The 18,275-nt window shown below is 32.9% G+C and overlaps 3 protein-coding genes across 6 annotated transcripts in view; all 3 read right to left on the bottom strand.

Moving 5' to 3' along the window:
- The window catches only part of LOC144574068 (mitogen-activated protein kinase kinase kinase NPK1-like), a 43,076-nt gene extending 29,104 nt beyond the window's left edge, over positions 1–13,972 (bottom strand). Inside the window, exons 1-2 of one of the 4 annotated variants that reach the window (XM_078323915.1) lie at positions 4,373–4,562; positions 4,233–4,274 (exon numbers count right to left, since the gene is read on the bottom strand). In XM_078323915.1, the coding sequence (XP_078180041.1) occupies positions 4,233–4,274; positions 4,373–4,552 (222 nt within the window). In that variant the 5' untranslated portion in view covers positions 4,553–4,562. Of the gene's footprint in view, positions 1–4,232; positions 4,275–4,372; positions 4,563–4,608; positions 4,625–13,949 lie in introns of those variants that run through there. The other 3 variants (XM_078323912.1, XM_078323911.1, XM_078323914.1) reach the window with 3 other exon arrangements.
- LOC144574070 (mitogen-activated protein kinase kinase kinase NPK1-like) lies at positions 8,838–12,957 on the bottom strand. The gene is made up of 8 exons (XM_078323916.1): positions 12,890–12,957; positions 12,574–12,656; positions 10,288–10,369; positions 9,774–9,877; positions 9,436–9,475; positions 9,284–9,343; positions 8,978–9,122; positions 8,838–8,946 (listed from the first exon to the last, which is right to left on the bottom strand). The coding sequence occupies exons 2-7, from the start codon at positions 12,648–12,650 to the stop codon at positions 9,099–9,101; spliced, it is 387 nt and encodes a 128-aa protein (XP_078180042.1). The 5' UTR covers positions 12,651–12,656; positions 12,890–12,957; the 3' UTR covers positions 8,838–8,946; positions 8,978–9,098.
- On the bottom strand, positions 13,025–13,968 carry LOC144573758 (mitogen-activated protein kinase kinase kinase 3-like). The gene is made up of 5 exons (XM_078323506.1): positions 13,748–13,968; positions 13,606–13,647; positions 13,450–13,515; positions 13,236–13,346; positions 13,025–13,135 (listed from the first exon to the last, which is right to left on the bottom strand). Exons 1-5 carry the CDS (start codon positions 13,901–13,903, stop codon positions 13,025–13,027), a joined length of 486 nt encoding a protein of 161 aa, XP_078179632.1. The 5' UTR covers positions 13,904–13,968.
- Positions 13,973–18,275: the final 4,303 nt, after the last annotated feature.

Genomic DNA, 18,275 nt, shown 5'->3' on the forward strand with positions numbered 1-18,275 from the left:
CATGTCACACCCTAGCTTTACTCAAGATAGATCATTGATTATAAGATGGAAGAAATTCTCTCCATTAATTAAATGTACAAAACCTATAGATTGAGAGACTTTTCAATACTGTTAATTTAATTGATTATTTTCTTCATGTCACACCCCAATTCATAAATTTTGAATTAAGGTGCAATCAAGCCTCGCCTTATATTTATTAAATCAATAAACACACAAGGCTAAATAAACACAATAACATCAAAAAAAAACGGAAGCATAAATAATCATCACAAGCATCAGTCATGCAACAATAAATAAACATGCATATAAATGTTGGTACAATCCACATTACATCAAAATAGAATATAATCTATAGAAGGGGGATACATTATACTATTCAAGCACTGCAGGGCCACCGGAGACAGCTCCTGCCGACTCAAGAAATGTCTAAAATCCATGAAAAAATTTGTGGGTGAGAGACTAATCGTCCAGTATGTGACCCAGAATTATCCTTTCACAGGTCCTCTATAGTCAAATGACCCAATATATTGTAAGAAATATGACAAGCTTTATTAACCCAATGACCCAATATATTGATGATGTCACAAATAACTCCAAACCACCATAGAATTGTCGAGTTCTATTACATAAATAAAATGCCTTTTGTTTTATATGTTTAATCAACTGATAGGAGCTATCTAGATTAAGCATGTCCAGTTTTCAAGTAAAAAGGATAGTGTTTTTCGCATACTTGTAATATTTCCTATTAGTTTATTTGGGAGAGGAATTCTACAATTATTGACTTTTACAGTGTTAATTCTCAGAGTATAAAAAAGATCCTTAAAGAGAAAAGTAAGATCTAGCACCGAAACAATGAAAGCATCACATAACATATCATCATCATCATCATTACTGGTTTCCCATACTGACCTTGCCGGTGAAACCTTCAGTCTCTATGATCGTGCCACTGCTTAATAATGTACAAAAATCAAAGAGTCCACCAAAAATGCAAGACATCGTTGGGTAATTAGGCAAAATATGATTACAATCCAAGTATCAGTGTAGTTCCCATATAGTTGCAATAATATTAATACTGCTATAATTGCTAAACTAAAACAGATGTCTCAAGTGAAAGTTGGAACTATTGTATACAGTGAGGCGAGATAGATTTTGAGTTTATATCATTTCTAAAATCATGTTCAAACTTTAAATGCATTATTGCCGGATATATATATACATGTCAAAAAAATAAATAAGTAATAAAAAAACAATAACAAAAGAGGGTTCTCACATATTGCATGTCTGTGTTTTGTTTGTGCTTGGCACATTATTGCCGGATTCCTGTAGTGATAATAGCATGTCAGCATACAGTAGAACAACTTCTCCGTATATACCCACAGAATACTTTAATGCCAAAAAACGGTGGAAATTTCTGATTGCAACTTGAGCTGGTAGTCAAACTGTTACCTACTACCCCCCCCCTTCCAAATCAAGGCAATTAAATCTCAATGACCCTGAATATTTCAATTAATTAGGATTCAATCCAAAATAATTTTGCCTCATTTAATCCAATTGAAAAATTAAGCCTCCCTCGGTCCAGTTCTCTGCAATTTAGCATAAGCCTCAATATACTCTCAATTAACCAATTACAAGGCAAAAAAAGAAGAAAGAATAAAAAACTAAAACCAAATAACGCTTTAATATTACTCAATTCAAGCTCACCTTGCTGCCTGCACGATTCAACTGATGGACATCTTCAAGTTGTCCCGTTACAAATGGATGCTGAGTGAAAACAAGAATATACTTTGTTGATTATGTACTTATAACAAAATTATCTGAATTATTAAGGTAAAAGATAGTCACACATGAAGTACCTGTAGTAAATCACTTGCAGTTGGGCGCAAGCCAGGTTCCCTGACATCACAAAAAATAACTCAATTTAGAAGTAGTTGTGACATTTACTCTGATACTGTTTATTTTGAGAAAAAAAAAATTCAAAAAAGAAATTCTTATTGGCATCTATTTTGGTACACATAGAATAAAGAATAAGCAATTTATTTTTTGCTTTAAGCTTCTATTTTATTTTCTACAATATTTGTCCATGAGAATAAAATCTTCTTTAGTTTCAAATCCATGCAAAATAATAAACCATAGGTCGTTTAAAAAATAACAGGCAATGAACTGGAAACCATACTTCTGCAAGCATTTGAGAAGAAAATCCTTGGCTTCTGAAGAGAGGTGCTCTGGTATTGGTGGGTGTGACTTTTTGAGCCCCACATGAAATAAAGCATCAGAAACCTGAAGTACATACAAAAAGATACAAAAAAAGGAGCTAAATTGAAACAAGGATCAAGGAGTTTTTAACAGGAAATTATAATGTATTGCTTATAAGCCACCATTTTTATAAATTATCCCAGACCATCCTCAGACAACTCTTACTTGTGTTAGTAAGCCTCAATTCTGTTCCGTTTTCCTTAAATTAACCCTTAGCTTTGTTATAGGCACAGATGGCCTGAAATGCAGTCTGAATATCTCAGCAGTCAGTATAACATAAAACTTTGTCTCAGTTTACATTCAGAATTCAATTCACACTTAAGCCCAGAAAATGCATACCAAACTAGGTTAATTGAAATACTGATTTATCAATAGCATACCCATGGGAATAATCTAGGTTTTTGTGCTGTAAAAACAAAAAATAATGAGCTTACCTCTTGAAACTGGCTGCTCCATGGTGGCTTACCAGTAGCCATCTCAATTACCGTGCAACCCACACTCCAGATGTCAGCCGAGCTAATTCAAATTTGCAATTTATTAGAAGCATAAAAGAGGAAGGCGACAATTAGCAGAAAATAAGATATTTAAGAATATGTACACACTTACACTTAATATATATATTTATATATATACATGTCCGACTTAATCAGGTGCTAACAAGATGGGTCTAGTTAAAAGTATGATTGACCAACATATGGGCCTAAAAAGGCTGCTAGAAATTTAGTTCCCAAATTCCCCATAATTCATTTTTCGTTACTTTTTATATAGCCGAGTTTAATTGAAGCTCAAAAAAGTTCTGGTACATAGACTAATAAAGCACCTATTAAGCTTTATAATTTGCCCGTAAACTCAGGGGGATACAAATGAAATATCTTCATGCTCCATTGCTATTTTTAAAAGAGAAAAGGTTATAACTGAAGAAAAAAAGGAGATATGAGAATCTTACAAGCTATGGCTGGCCTGTACAATAACTTCAGGGGCCATCCAGAATAGCGAACCTTTTAGTGACTTGATATTTATCATCGTTGTCTAAAATTCATAATGCTTTGGTATAAATAGAAGAAAAAAATGAGGGGTAGTTTTGGAATATCTTAATAAATTCAGGAAGGAATGATATAAATGTTGTGGTTTGTGAGAGCATGAATTATTGTTTTAGAGAATATTGCCATTTTAAAATTTTGCGGCTCAGCAAATTGAAAAATCAAACCTTTAAACAATAACTGCAGAATCTAAAATCTGAAGTATTTGCAAATATTTACCAAAACTTGCTTAAAAGCCCCAAAATCAGCAAGCTTAATACATCCTTTATCACTCAGAAGAATGTTTGCTCCCTGAATTGAAAGACGACAAAATAATGTGAGAAAACTTCTGCCAACAGCAAGTTGAAGTAGTAATCATACAAATTGATAAGGTAGGAGTTATGCCTTTATGTCTCTGTGAATAATTTTGTTCTGATGGAGGTAATCCAGCCCTTTCAATAGTTGCATTGTGTACATTCTTATAACCTATTTTGATAAATAAAACACAAGAAGAAGAAGGTAAATTAATTTTTGACATCTTTTCATTCAAAGATCAAAGTCTTTAACAAAATTAAATGATACCCACAGCTTCAGGGAAAGATCCACATTTGCGTAGCAAAGACGAAATTGATCTACCGGCAACAAACTCCGATAGGATATTCAATGTGTTTCCTTCTCTGACAGTACCCAAGTATCCCTGTTGCAAACAAAAGGAATAGGAAAAAAATGCACAGAAATAAATATTACAAATTCACGATCAAGAAATAATGAAAAAATTGAGTAATAAGCCACTTCACTTGCAACAATGTTTGGATGTGAAAGGTTTTTCAGAAGCTTCACTTCTTCCTCCAGTTCCCTTATATGAGGAGCCTATACAGAGAAAATACAAAACCCTCACAATAACACAAATGATAGCACGCACAAATGACCTCTAATTTTGAAATATAAAAAGAAGCTTACTTGGGCTTCCTCTTCAGAATCGTTGCTCGTCTCCATACAAACCTAGATAAATGAAGTCAAATCAAGAAAAAAAAACAAAATGATGCCCCAACCATACTCTAACCCAATCCCCAATCCAGATCCCAAATAAGCATCCTAACCTGTTTCACGGCAAGTAACTCTCCAGAATCAAGATTCATCCCCATGAAAACCGGGCCAAATGTTCCACATCCAATAATTTCTCCTTTTCTCCACCGGATTCGAGGTGGCACCTCCTCCTTCATAGGTAAGGCTGAGACTCCCTTTCTCCACCGGATTCGAGGTGGCACCTCCTCATTCATAGGTGCGGCTGAGACAGTGGCACGCAATCTAGCAGAAAGGAAGTAGTTTTCGTAACCTTTTCCTGATTTTCTGGTGCTAATCAAAATCCTTGTTATCCGTGCTCCTCTCTATCTCTCTCCTCTTCCTCTCTCTTTTCTCTCTCCTCCTGATTTTCTCACGGTCGGACGGATCTGGCCACTTAACCCTCTGATCGGAATGACATGTTTCTTGTTCAAACTAGAAATGGAATCGGAATTCTAGCTCGTTGGTTGATCGGAACGAAAGCTTAGAAGAGAGATGATTTCATTTAACAGGATTTAAGAGGTGATATTTTCTCTAACGAAATCACTGGAAAAATGGAGGTATTTGGCGAGAAATGATTTCGCCAAACTAAAATTACGTGGTTGCCCTCATCGCTGAAGGAGAAGTCGCGGCTGAAGAGGAAGAAGAGGCGGAGGGATACCTGAAGAGTGAGCCGAGTCGCCGAGTTGCTGTGAGTTTCAGAGACAATTTTTTGTTTTTGCTTTGCCTTCTCTTCTCTTCGCTTCTGTGAATTTCAGCGCCAACCCTTCGTCTTTCCTCCTTTCTCCATTTCTCTCCCATGGCAGCTTTTGAAAGAGACCATTTAATGATGGCATTGTTTTGTAAATAAAGAGAACTTTTGGGGTTTTCTTTTACTACTATATATTGAATTCTGTCGTGCTATTTAATCCTGCCGATCAGTAAAATTCAATTCCATATCCGTTCTAATCATCTCTTTTCTATTGAATTGAATTCTATTTTACAAAATATTTGTTCCGATCATAGTGTAAGTGGGTTTGACGCGTCTCGATTGGGAATGTTTAGGCTTAAAAATCAAGTTTTCTCTTCTCCATTACCTCCGATGGACTTCATTATTTAATTTGTATATTTAATTTGGGGCGAATTTTACGTATACCCCTCAAAAACTTCAAAATTACATATTCCCCCTCTAAATTTTAAAAGAGGAGGGATCGGATTACACCTTTTTTTGGTGGCACCGGTTACACCCTACGATTACAAAGTCCAAACAGTCGATTCAAACCGTTCAACTTGTTGGATATGTTAAAATGTGCTTGTAGATCAAATTTTACATTTTTTTGAATTTTTTTACTATATATTAAGATGGGTACAAAAATTCAACGGTCTAAATATAGCAATTTTGTTAAATACTTAATAAATAGTAAAAAAAAAAATCCAAAAAATGTAAAATTTGATCTGCAAGTACATTTTAACATATCCAACAAGTTGAACGGTTTGGATCAACTGTTTGGACTTTGAAAACTTTGAAAATGGAGAGTGTAATTCGGTGTCACCAAAAAATGGTGTAATCGAATTCCTCCTCATTTTAAAATTATATATTTTCCCCTCAAAACTTCAAAAACTTACAAATTTACCCATTTAATTGTATTTTATATTAAAACTCATTTTAAATTTATTTATCCTTTATTGAAAGCATAAAATGCACATTGGACTCAAATTTAAATATGAAGGGTTCATATACTCGTGAAGAAATTATTGTGGTCCTTCTAATACGTTCATTTTTTTTACCAATTAACTTTATACTAAACAACTTCAAGAATTTATAATCTTTGTATTTAAATGCATCACTCGTGAAGCAGATCAATTTCAATAGTTTGAATTCGTCATTAAAGCATATCCAATAGATTTTCAAAATGTTTATGAAAATTTGTTTGAAGAAAGACATTGAAAATTCAAGATATCATGAAAACTTAAACATCACATCTCAATCGCTGCAAGCCATAAAATATTTCTGATATAAATCATAATAAATCCAATAAGAGACATATAGCCAAGTAAAATTTATGTCATAATTCCAAGCAATTAAAGCTGGAATTTAAAGCACCCTTTCTTCAAGACAAGCAAATAAAGGAAATACGATGCCCTCTTTCCTTCGGTCACTAGCCAATTGATGCTGAAAGTCGTTAATGTCTACTACCGATAAAGAATGTTTATTTTATTTTGTTATTTTAGTTGTTAGATGTTAATGTTCGGATATTGATGTTGATGTTGCAAGTTATATTTTCATCCAATGACCTATAATAGTTTCTGGTTATTATATTGATTTTATATGAAAATTTCTAATAAAACTTCAGGTTTTTAATTGAGAATAACTTCAGGTTATTATTCTTCCAGTGGCCTATAATAACTGTTGATTATTATATTAATTTTATACAAAAATTTATAATAGAACTTCAGTTCTAAACAAAAATAATTCCTGGCCAAAACATATAGTTCCTAGCAGAAACAAAAAATACAGAAAAACAATGTGTTATGCCAAGGCCGAAACAGACAGTTCCTGACCGAAACAGCTGCGCAGAAAAAACTTTTATAATGATAACTTCAAGTTATTATTTTATTCGGGTAATACGAACTTCGGGTTCTTGACAAACATTTAGTTGTGATAATAACTTCAGGTTATTACTCTTATTATTATATTCAGGTAATATGAACTTCAGGTTCTTGATAAACATTTAGTTTTGATAATAACTTCAGGTTATTATTCCATTATTCACTTCAAGGAATGATTCTTATAAACTAAAAACAAATATAATCAAAAATTTAAATAAAATTTAAATTAATAAAAGATATAATAATTGATCACACATATTACTTACATGCTTACTTTGCAACTTCTTCCGAGCAAGTCGTGCTGATAATGTGTTGTAAAATTAAGATGAAGTTGCAACAAAATTAAAGTAAATAATAAGAGAAGTAGAGAGAACAATCATAGAAATTTTATTCTCCACTATTGTATATAATATGTGTGTACATTTTATATTTACAAAACCTCTATTTATAGGCTAGAAAGAGATGTTACAATAATAAAGGAGAAAATGAATGCTTATAGTGGTGAGAGTAGTGGGGGTAGTGGGCAATAAAATGAGAATTAATATTGAAAGTTATAGAATCAACATTCATATAAAATATTTTATAACAGTTTGAACATTATTTTCAAATTTATAGCAATTATTGATGGTTTGAACCATGAAAAGTGAGAAATGATGACTTTAATTTAGCAATTTATTAGCACCATATATATTTTTTTTTTTGGCACTCAGCCCATAATTCTAACAATTTGTAGTTTGTGCTTTCATGTAATTAATTATGAGAATGATAGTAAAATAGGCTAATAAGACAAAATGTTCATTAATTCAAATTTTACAAATTACTTGACTTTAGACCACATCCTTGATCAGTGTGTATAAATTGCCACAGCAAATTTTGAAAAAAAAAATGGCTGGCTGTTCCTGTCTATCACAGACAGGAACTCTTTTTTTTTTTTTTTTTTTGTGCCCGGTCGTTTCAATCAATTACGGATAGGATTTTTTTTTATTATTATTTTTTGTTTCTAGCCGTTTCAATCTATAACGGACAGGGTTTTATTTCCGGTTTTTTTGTGGTTCAGTTAGAATGGTTAATCTTGTTAATTAAGTACTAATGTTGGCCGTGATAATCCATAACGTTTAGAGGCCGTGATTAACAATCACATTTTCCCTATATCTCGAAAAAATCCAAAAGTGTTCTCCAATTTCGATATTTATTAATATATTTCCTATTAATAAAAATTTCGGGAGAAACCGGATATAATTTTTTTATTTTTTCACTGGTTTTTTTTTCTTTTGCTGTTGTTTAGATTTGAGAGGCTGTATAGTAAACATATTTAGTTTATTTGAGAGAGGAATTCTACAATTATTGACTTTCACAGTGTTAAGTCTCAGAGTATAAAAAAGATCCTTAAAGAGAAATGTAAGATCTAGCTAGTACCGAGCCAATCAGGGGAAATCATCACAAGCAGACAAGAACATATCAACATTACTGGTTTCCCATACTGGCCTTGCCGGTGAAACCTTATCGGTCTCTGTGATCGTGCCACTGCTTAATAATGTACAAAGATCAAAGAGTCCACCAAAAATATAAGGTATCGTTGGGTAATTAGGCAAAATATGATCACAATCCAAGTATCAGTGTAGTTCCCATATAGTTGGAATAATATTAATACTGCTATAATTGCTAAACTTAAACAGATGTTTCAAGTGAAAGTTGGAACTATTGTATACGGTGAGGCGAGATAGATTTTGAGTTTCTATCATTTCTAAAATCATGTTCAAACTTTAAATGCATTATTGCTGGATATATATATACATGTCAAAAAAATAAATAAGTAATAAAATAACAATAAAGAAAGAGGGTTCTCACATATTGCATGTCTGTGTTTTGTTTGTGATTAGCACATTATTGCCAGATTCCTGTAGTGATAATAGCAGTCAGCATACGGTAGAACAACTTCTCCATATATACCAACAGAATATTTTAATGCCATAAAAGGGTGGAAATTTCTGATTGCAACTTGAGCTGGTAGTCAAACTGTTACCTACTACCCCCCCCCCCCCCCCCCAACACACACACACACACACACACACACCCCTTCCAAATCAAGGCAATTAAATCTCAATGACCCTGAATATTTCAATTAATTAGGATTCAATCCAAAATAATTTTGCCTCATTTAATCCAATTGAAAAATTAAGCCTCCCTCGGTCCAGTTCTCTGCAATTTAGCATAAGCCTCAATATACTCTCAATCCAGTTCTCTGCAATTTAGCATAAGCCTCAATATACTCTCAATTAACCAATTACAAGGCAAAAAAAGAAGAAAGAATAAAAAACTAAAACCAAATAACGCTTTAATATTACTCAATTCAAGCTCACCTTGCTGCCTGCACGATTCAACTGATGGACATCTTCAAGTTGTCCCGTTACAAATGGATGCTGAGTGAAAACAAGAATATACTTTGTTGATTATGTACTTATAACAAAATTATCTGAATTATTAAGGTAAAAGATAGTCACACATGAAGTACCTGTAGTAAATCACTTGCAGTTGGGCGCAAGCCAGGTTCCCTGACACCACAAAAAATAACTCAATTTAGAAGTAGTTATGACATTTCCTCTCTGATACTGTTTATTTTTAGGAAAAAAAAAATTTCAAAAAAGAAATAAGGCTTTCGTATTGGCATCTATTTTGGTACACATAGAATAAAGAATAAGCAATTTATTTTTTGCTTTAAGTTTCTATTTTGTTTTCTACAATATTTGTCCATGAGAATAAAATCTTCTTTAGTTTCAATTTTCAAATCCATGCAAAGTAATAAACCATAGGTCGTTTAAAAAATAACAGGCAATGAACTAGAAACCATACTTCTGGAAGCATTTGAGAAGAAAATCCTTGGCCTCTGAAGAAAGGTGCTCTGGTATTGATGGGTGTGACTTTTTGCACCCCACATGATATAAAGCAGCAGCAAGCTGAAGTACATACAAGAAGATACAAAAAAAGGAGCTAAATTGAAAAAAAGGATCGAGGAGTTTTAACAGGAAATTATAATGTATTGCTTATAAGCCACCATTTTTTTAAATTATCCCAGAGAATCACAGACAACTCTTCCTTGTGTTAGTAAGCCTCAATTCTGTTCCGTTTTCCTTAAATTAACCCTTAGCTTTGTTATTAGGCACAGATGGCCTTAAATGCAGTCTGAAAGTCTCAGTAGTCAGTATAACATAAAACTTTGTCTCAGTTTACATTCAGAATTCAATGCACACTTAAGCACAGAAAATGCATACCAAACTGGATTAATTAAAATACTGATTCATCAACAGCATACCCATGGGAATAATCTAGGTTTTTGTGCTGTGAAAACAAAAAATAATGAGCTTACCTCTGGATACTGGCCGCTCCCTGGGGGCTTACCAGTAGCCATCTCAATTACCGTGCAACCCACACTCCAGATGTCAGCCGAACTAATTTAGATTTGCAATTTATTAGAAGCATAAAAATGCAAGGCAACAATTAGCAGAAAATAAGATATTTAAGAATATGTACACACTTACACTTAATATATATATTTATATATATACATGTCCGACTTAATCAGGTGCTAAGTGCTAACAAGATCCGAAATTTTTATTAATAGGAAATATATTAAATAAATATTGAGATTAGAGAACGTTTTTGGTTTTTTTTCGAGATATAGGAAAAACGTTTTGATTCATCACGGTCTCTGGCCGTTATGGCTTATTACGGCCAGAATTAGCGCTTAATCAACCATTCTAACTAGATCAACTATTTTCTAACTGAACCAGAAAAAAAACCGAAAAAAAACCCTATCCGTGATAGACAAAAACGGCCAGATCCTGTCCGTGGTATATAGGAATGGCCAGGTGCCAAAAAAAAAAGAGCTGGCCGTGATAGACAGTAACGGCCAGAGCCCCAAAAAAAAAAGGTCTGGCCATTATAAATAGTAACAGCCAGAGGCGGTCAAGGATCATTCCATTCTCCTATATATATTTTATGAATTAAATTAAAGATGGTCTAGACTCATTTCATTGTATTGTAATTCAAAGTTCAATGATATATATCAATAAAAGAAAAAAAGGATGTCCATGCTGGACCCCAAAAATCAAATAAATGCTCTGATCGGACTAGAGTTGGCAGAAAAAATCGTAGTTCATGATTCGATTCGAGTTTAATTCGATTTGTATTAATTCGAATTGAAACGAACCCAACCAAGTTCGGTTCGAAATTAATTCAAACCAAATTCGAACTGGGCCTGGTTCGATCGCGAATCCATCACGAACTTTTATGGTTCGAATCTCATAATAACATCGGTCGTTCATTTACCTGATGAAATTAAAAACCCAAGATAGAAAGTCATAATTTAACATAGCCGACGCTCCCTCGCTCTAAAATCTTAATAATCTAGTTCTCTCTCCGCCTCTCCCTGACTCGCTCTACCTCTCGCTTTAAAACCTAGCCGATGCTCTCGGCGACTGGCCGTCTCTCTAGCCGTTGCTCCTCTCTCCTCCGCCTTCTCTACCTTTTGAATTCTTACTTCATTAGATAGTCTGGTCGAGGGTTTGATCAAGTGAGTACTCAGGATACGATTACTTGTTTTACTGCATATTCTAGTTATTGTATTTAATTCTCTTTTTACGATTATTTGTTGTGATGTATTTTTTCATAAACAATTTTTCAACTTAAAAACACTCATTTCATACCGGTAAAAAGAAGCCGTGTGAATTTTGTCCCGCAAGAAGAAAATTAATGTATAAACTACTGGCATAACTAGGGCTGCTAAAAAAAATTTCGTTCGTAATTCTATTCGACTTCAATTCGAAAATGTGTAGTTCACAATTAATTCGATTCGAAACAAATCAAATCTAGTTCAGTTTGAATCTTATTCAAATCAAACTCAAACTAGAGTTAGTTCGATTCGGTTTGATTTGTTGCCAACCCTAGATCCGACAAAGAAAACAAAAATAGACTGACATTTTTTTCTAGACCATCTTTAATTAAATTCATAAAATATATATCTTCAAGGAGAATGGAATGATCCTTGAGACCTTGACCGTGCCTCTCAAGCCGTTACTATTTATAACGACCAAACCTTTTTTTTTTTGGCTTTGACCGTTGTTGTCTATTATGGCCATTTTTTTTTTCGTGCCTGACCATTTTTATTTATCACGACAGGGTCTGGCCATTCCTGTTTATCACGGACAAGATTTTTTTTTCTGGTTCAGTTAAAAAATGATTAACCTAGTTAGAATGGTTAATTAAGCACTAATTCTGCCTGTGATATCTCGAAAAAAATCAAAAACGTTCTCTAATCTCAATATTTATTTAATATATTTGCTATTAATAAAAATTTCGGCTAACAAGATGGGTCTAGTTAAAAGTGTGATTGACCAACATATGGGCCTAAAAAGGCTGCTAGAAATTTAGTTCCCAAATTCCCCATAATTCATTTTTCGTTACTTTTTTTTTAGCCGAGTTTAATTGAAGCTCTAAAAAGTTCTGGTAAATAGACTAATAAAGCACCTATTAAGCTTTATAATCTACCCGTAAACTCAGGGGGGTAGAAAGGAAATATCTTCATGCTGCATTGCAATATTTAAAAGAGAAAAAGTTATAACTGAAGAAAAAAAAGGAAATGAGAGAATCTTACAAGCTATGGTTGGCCTCTACAATAACTTCAGGGGCCATCCAGTATAGCATACCAATCATTGACTCGCCAGGCATCATCGTTGCCTAAAATTCATAATGCTTTGGTATAAATAGAAGAAAAAAATAAGGAGGGGTAGTTTTGGAATATCTTAATAAATTCAGGAAGGAATGATATAAATGTTGCAGTTTGTGAGAGCATTAATTATTGTTTTAGAGAACATTGCCATTTTAAAATTTTGCAGCTCAGCAAATTGAAAAATCAAAACTTTAAACAATAACTGAAGAATCTAAAATCTCAAATATTTGCAAATATTTACCAAAACTTGCTTAGAAGCCACAAAATCAGCAAGCTTAATACATCCTTTATCACCCAAAAAAATGTTTGACCCCTGAATTGAAAGACAACAAAATAATATGAGAAAACTTCTGCCAACAGCAAGTTGAAGTAGTAATCATACAAATTGATAAGGTAGGAGTATTGCCTTTATGTCTCTGTGAATAATTTTGTTCTGATGGAGGTAATCCAACCCTTGCAATACTTGCTTTGTGTAGGTTCTTATCATCTATTTTGATAAATAAAACACAAGAAGAAGAAGGTAAATGAATTTTTGACATCTTTTCATTCAAAGACCAAAGTCTTTAACAAAATTAAATGATACCCACAGCTTCAGTGAAAGGTCCCATTTTGCTTAGCAAATATGAAATGGATCCACCGGCAACAAACTCCGATAGGATATTCAATATGTTGTTTTCTCTGACAGTACCCAAGTATTCCTGTTGCAAACAAAAGAAATAAGAAAAAATGCTCAGAAATAAATATTACAATTTCACAATCAAGAAATAATGCAAAAATTGAGTAATAAGCCACTTCACTTACAACAATGTTTGGATGTGAAAGGTTTTTCAGAAGCTTCACTTCTTCCTCCAGTTCCCTTGTACGATCCTATACAGAGAAAATACAAAACCCTCACAATAACACAAATTATAGCACGCACAAATGACCTCTAATTTTGAAATAGAAAAAGAAGCTTACTTGGGCTGCATCTTCAGAAGCGTTGCTCGTCTCAATCCAAAGCTAGATAAAAGAAGTCAAATCAAGAATAGAAAACAAATTGATGGCCCCAAACAATACTCGAACCCAATCCCCAATCCAGATCCCAAATAAGCATCCTAACCTGTTTCACGGCAAGTAACTCTCCAGAATCAAGATTGATCCCTCTGAAAACGTTACCAAGTGCTCCACATCCAACAATGTCTCTTTTTCTCCACCGGATTCGAGGTGGCACCTCCTCCTTCATAGGTGGCACCGGTTTCGTGGTGGCAACCCCCATGAGACAGTGGCACGCGATCTAGCAGAGAGGAAGTTGTTTTCGTAACCTTTTCCTGATTTTCTCACGGTCGGAACTCGGATGGATCTAGCAGAGAGGAACTTAAGGGGCGTTTGGTTTGTGCTTTTAGAAAGTCATTCTCGGGTATTACAATTTCATTGCCATGTTTGGCAAAATTAACTCTGGAATAGACACGGTAATACGGGATTCCCTGCTATTCCGATTACCTAGTCTGTGGCTATTGCGCTAGCCAAGAAAAAGATGAATTTTAGGATTACCGCTCGATGGAAATCATTCCCGTCGCGATTTTTTTTTTCCCGCAGAGGGCTCTCTCCTCTCCTCTCCTCTCCTCTTCTCTTCTCCTCTCCGACTTCTCTCCTGAGTTTGCTCTCTCTCTCTCTCTCTCTCTTCTCCGATTTTCCTGTTTAACTTTCTCTATTAATAGAAAAATGAAAGATTTAAAACTAAAATCTGCAAAATGCTCCACTGAATCCTTGAACTCCGCGACAAAATTAGAGGGGCAAATGCTAATTCTACTGACGGGATCCTTCATGCATAGCATTTACTGGTACTGCTTGTTCTGATGGTGATGTTATTTTGCTTGTCAAACAAGCACTGTCTAGGGGTCAACATGTGTGGTGCGGTTAGTTGTACCAGTTACTGGTACGGTTAGCGGTATTAGTTACTAGTACAGTTTTGGGTAAGTTGTATTTGTTACTGGTACAGCTAGGGTTAGTTGTATTAGTTACTGGTAAGCTTCTCTTGAGCTTGTACTATGTAATGCTTGTTTTATTGCTTTCAATGAAGTACACCTATGGGTTTTCATGGTTCAGAGTAAACTATCTATTATACTGCTACTTTCTTTTGCTATACATACTGCTATACTGCACCTTTTTTAGCAAGTCAATACAACTAACTTCTAAATATCTATTGACCAAATTGTATGCATCACTGCAGCATTCAGTGCAGAGTGAGTTAAACTTTGCTCCAGTCTGAGTTTTATTCAAATTTTGAGTACTTGATTGGGTTTATCTGGGGCTTAAAACAAACTGAAAATGGACACGTACTGGTATAGTGAGGTATAGATCAAATATGATGTGTGATTTATTTTCTTTTCCCTTAACTGTTTAATTTAATTTTTTCTTACTTTCAAACCTGCATTATAGTTGCTTTTGTTTTTATGATGAGATCATGCTACTTGATTTATTTCTCAACATTACACTGTCTAGGGGTCAGCATGTGTGGTGCGGTTACTTGAGCTACTAAAATTAATCTATAAATTTATTTTTTTGCTTCTGCAATAATGCAACAGAAGTAACCTACTAAAATTAATCTATAAATTTAGTTTTTTGCTTCTGCAATAATGCAACAGAAGGTGTTGGTGTCGAGAAACTCAGTGTTAGTTTTCATGCATGTACTGGTATTATCATGCTTAGGGATAGTTTAGGGAAGTCGTCAGTTTTTATTATTCTTTTAAATTATCTGCTATGTACTGGTATCATGAATTTGTTAGTTTTTATTATATTTTTAGATGATTTGTTATGTACTGTTATTTTGTTTTTGTAGTTTCAGGGGTAGATTAGGAAAGTTGCTAGTATAGGAGATATGTGAGATTGAATTGCCTAAAAGCAAATATTTATAATGGGATGTAATGATGTAAACATAATTTTCAGTTATAATGTATGTCTGCGAACTTCCAATCAAAAAAGAAAAATCAAGCATTTGATCAAAAGAAGTTTGCAGTGCTATCTGACAAAATGAAAATATAGCCAATGAGACCATTTGTATTTGAATTTTAGAGTAAAATAAAAATGATAAATAAAAAAAATCAATCATTAAAAAAAAATATTTTAATGATACATTTCCGAAAATACTAAAAGTCATAGTCATATACAAATCAAGCATGATAATGACACATTCTTTAGAATATTAAAGTGATAGTCATACGCGAACTAAACATGATAATAACATATTTCCTAGAATGGTCATTCCTTGGTATCACATTTGTAGAAATCCTCTATTTTCTGGCATGATCTATAGCACGAACCAAACAGGAGGATGCTTAGTCTTAAAAATCAAGTTTTATCTTCTCCATTCCCTTAGAACAGGAGAACTTCTTTGTTCTCTATCTCAATCACTAAATAAAAAATAAAAAAAAGGCTTAATAGTATTATTATTTAGGCTTCATTATTTAATTTGTATGTTTAATTTGGGGGGAATTTCATGTATACCCCTCAAAAACTTCAAAATTACGTATTCCCTCATCTAAATTTTAAAATTAAATTTTTCCTCCTCAAAACTTCAAAAACTTACAAATTTACCCATTTAATTGTTTTTTATATTAAAACTCATTCTAAATTTATAAAATACCCATTTGACCCTTTATTAAAAGCATACAATACACATTGGACTCAAATTTGAATATGAAGGGTTCATATACCGTTTGATCTATGCATCACTTGTGAAGAAATTATTGTGGTGCTTCTAATATGCTCATTTTTTTTACCAATTAACTTTATACTAAACAAATTCAAGAATTTATAATCTTTGTATTTAAATGCATCACTCATGAAGCAGATCAATTTCAACGGTTTGAATTCGTCATTGAAGCATATCCAATAGATTTTTTAAGGGTATCACAGCATATCCAATAGATTTTCAAAATGTTTATGAAAATTTGTTTTAAGAAAAACATTGAAAACTCAAGATATCATGAAAACTTAAACATCACATATCATCGCTGCAAGCCATAAAATATTTAGAATGAGACACTTTTCGCGAGGATAAAAAAAGTGACTTTTTGCGACGGACTACTCTCATTGTTCAGCTTTTTCTTTTTGCGACGGACGACCGTCGTAAATGCGTTTTTTCTCTCGCAAAAGGTGTCTACTTTGTTGTAGTGTTCTAATATAAATCATAATAAATCCAATAAGAGACAAATAGCCCAGTAAAATTTATGTCATAATTCCAAGCAATTAAAGCTGGAATTTAAAGCATCCTTTGTTCAAGACAAACAAATCAAAAAAATACAAGAGTAATTAAATAAACCCAATACGCACACATTCAGATAATCAATCATCTCAAAAATAAAATTTAAGCTGCCTTCACTACTGTGACCGGGCAGGATGCATGGAGGACAACATAGCTGCTAACACTTCCTAGCAACACCCTACAATTACACATTCAAAAGCATTATATATATATTAGCAGGGAAAAAAAGGAAAGACAGTTCAATTCTTCACACAATAAAAAAGATAAAAAATGAAGTCTCGGTGCTTTACATCAAAAAAAAGGTTCTCAAAAGTTTCATAAAATTTATTTACTGTCACTTAAATAGCCCCCTTTTCATGATAATAATTCATAAGAAAAATAGTTCTTAAAATTTAAACTAATTAGAGGCAAACTCTTATTGGCCAATAGCTAAAATAAACGAGGTTGCACAAAAATTGAAAACAAGTTATACAGGGCGGAAGTAAAAAATTGTTCAGCAGGAGTCAGCAAGACAGCAATAAATATATGTAGATATTATATCATAAAGCTAATTTCGCTCTATTAATTTTCAAAATGCTGGGGAAAGTAATAGTGAGCAGTTTTATAAAATATAAGAGTTAATTTTCAATTATTGTTTATAACTTCTACTCAAGAAAATAAAATATCATATAAATTATTTCGATTTTGTAAAAAAAAATGAAGGTGAATTGACTCCAATTTATATCAATTATTTATCATGGACAACTTCAATTTAATGGTACTGATGATGACAATCGTGAAGTATTTTTTTTTTTGAAGTTTTGTCGGGGAAGAAAAAATATTAAAAGATATATTTATGAGGAGGGTTCTAATATCTCATGTTTTTTTATTTTTAAAGTCAAAATTGTTAATCCAAACCGTTCAACATGATATCCATATTAAAATGTGATTGGAAACCAAAATTTATAATTTTTGAAAATTTTATATTATTTTTATAGATAGGTTGATAGGTTAAAAGAAAGTGATTTCGTACCTTTTTGAAAAAATAGTATTTTTTTCACAAATTAAAAACATCTCCAAGCATATTTTAGTATGGATATCATGTTGAGCAGTTCGGATCAACAGTTTGAACTTTAAAAATATAAATATATAATATGAGGTATAATAAGATATGAAAGGCGTATCAAAACCGTCTCATATATATTTTATTGAGCACACTAAATTTATAGTGCATCTAGTTATTAGGATTTTATCACAAAGAGCATAAGCAATTGATGTTATCATCACTGATCGGGACATATCGGATCCATTAATTTAATGTACAAAACCTATAGATGGAGAGACTTTTCAATCCGATTTTTTTATTTATATCCAAAAATTAAATCAAATTACAAAAAATAACCGA

Source organism: Carex rostrata, chromosome 22, assembly GCF_964058835.1.
Source record: "Carex rostrata chromosome 22, lpCarRost1.2, whole genome shotgun sequence".
Classification (NCBI taxonomy): domain Eukaryota; kingdom Viridiplantae; phylum Streptophyta; class Magnoliopsida; order Poales; family Cyperaceae; genus Carex; species Carex rostrata.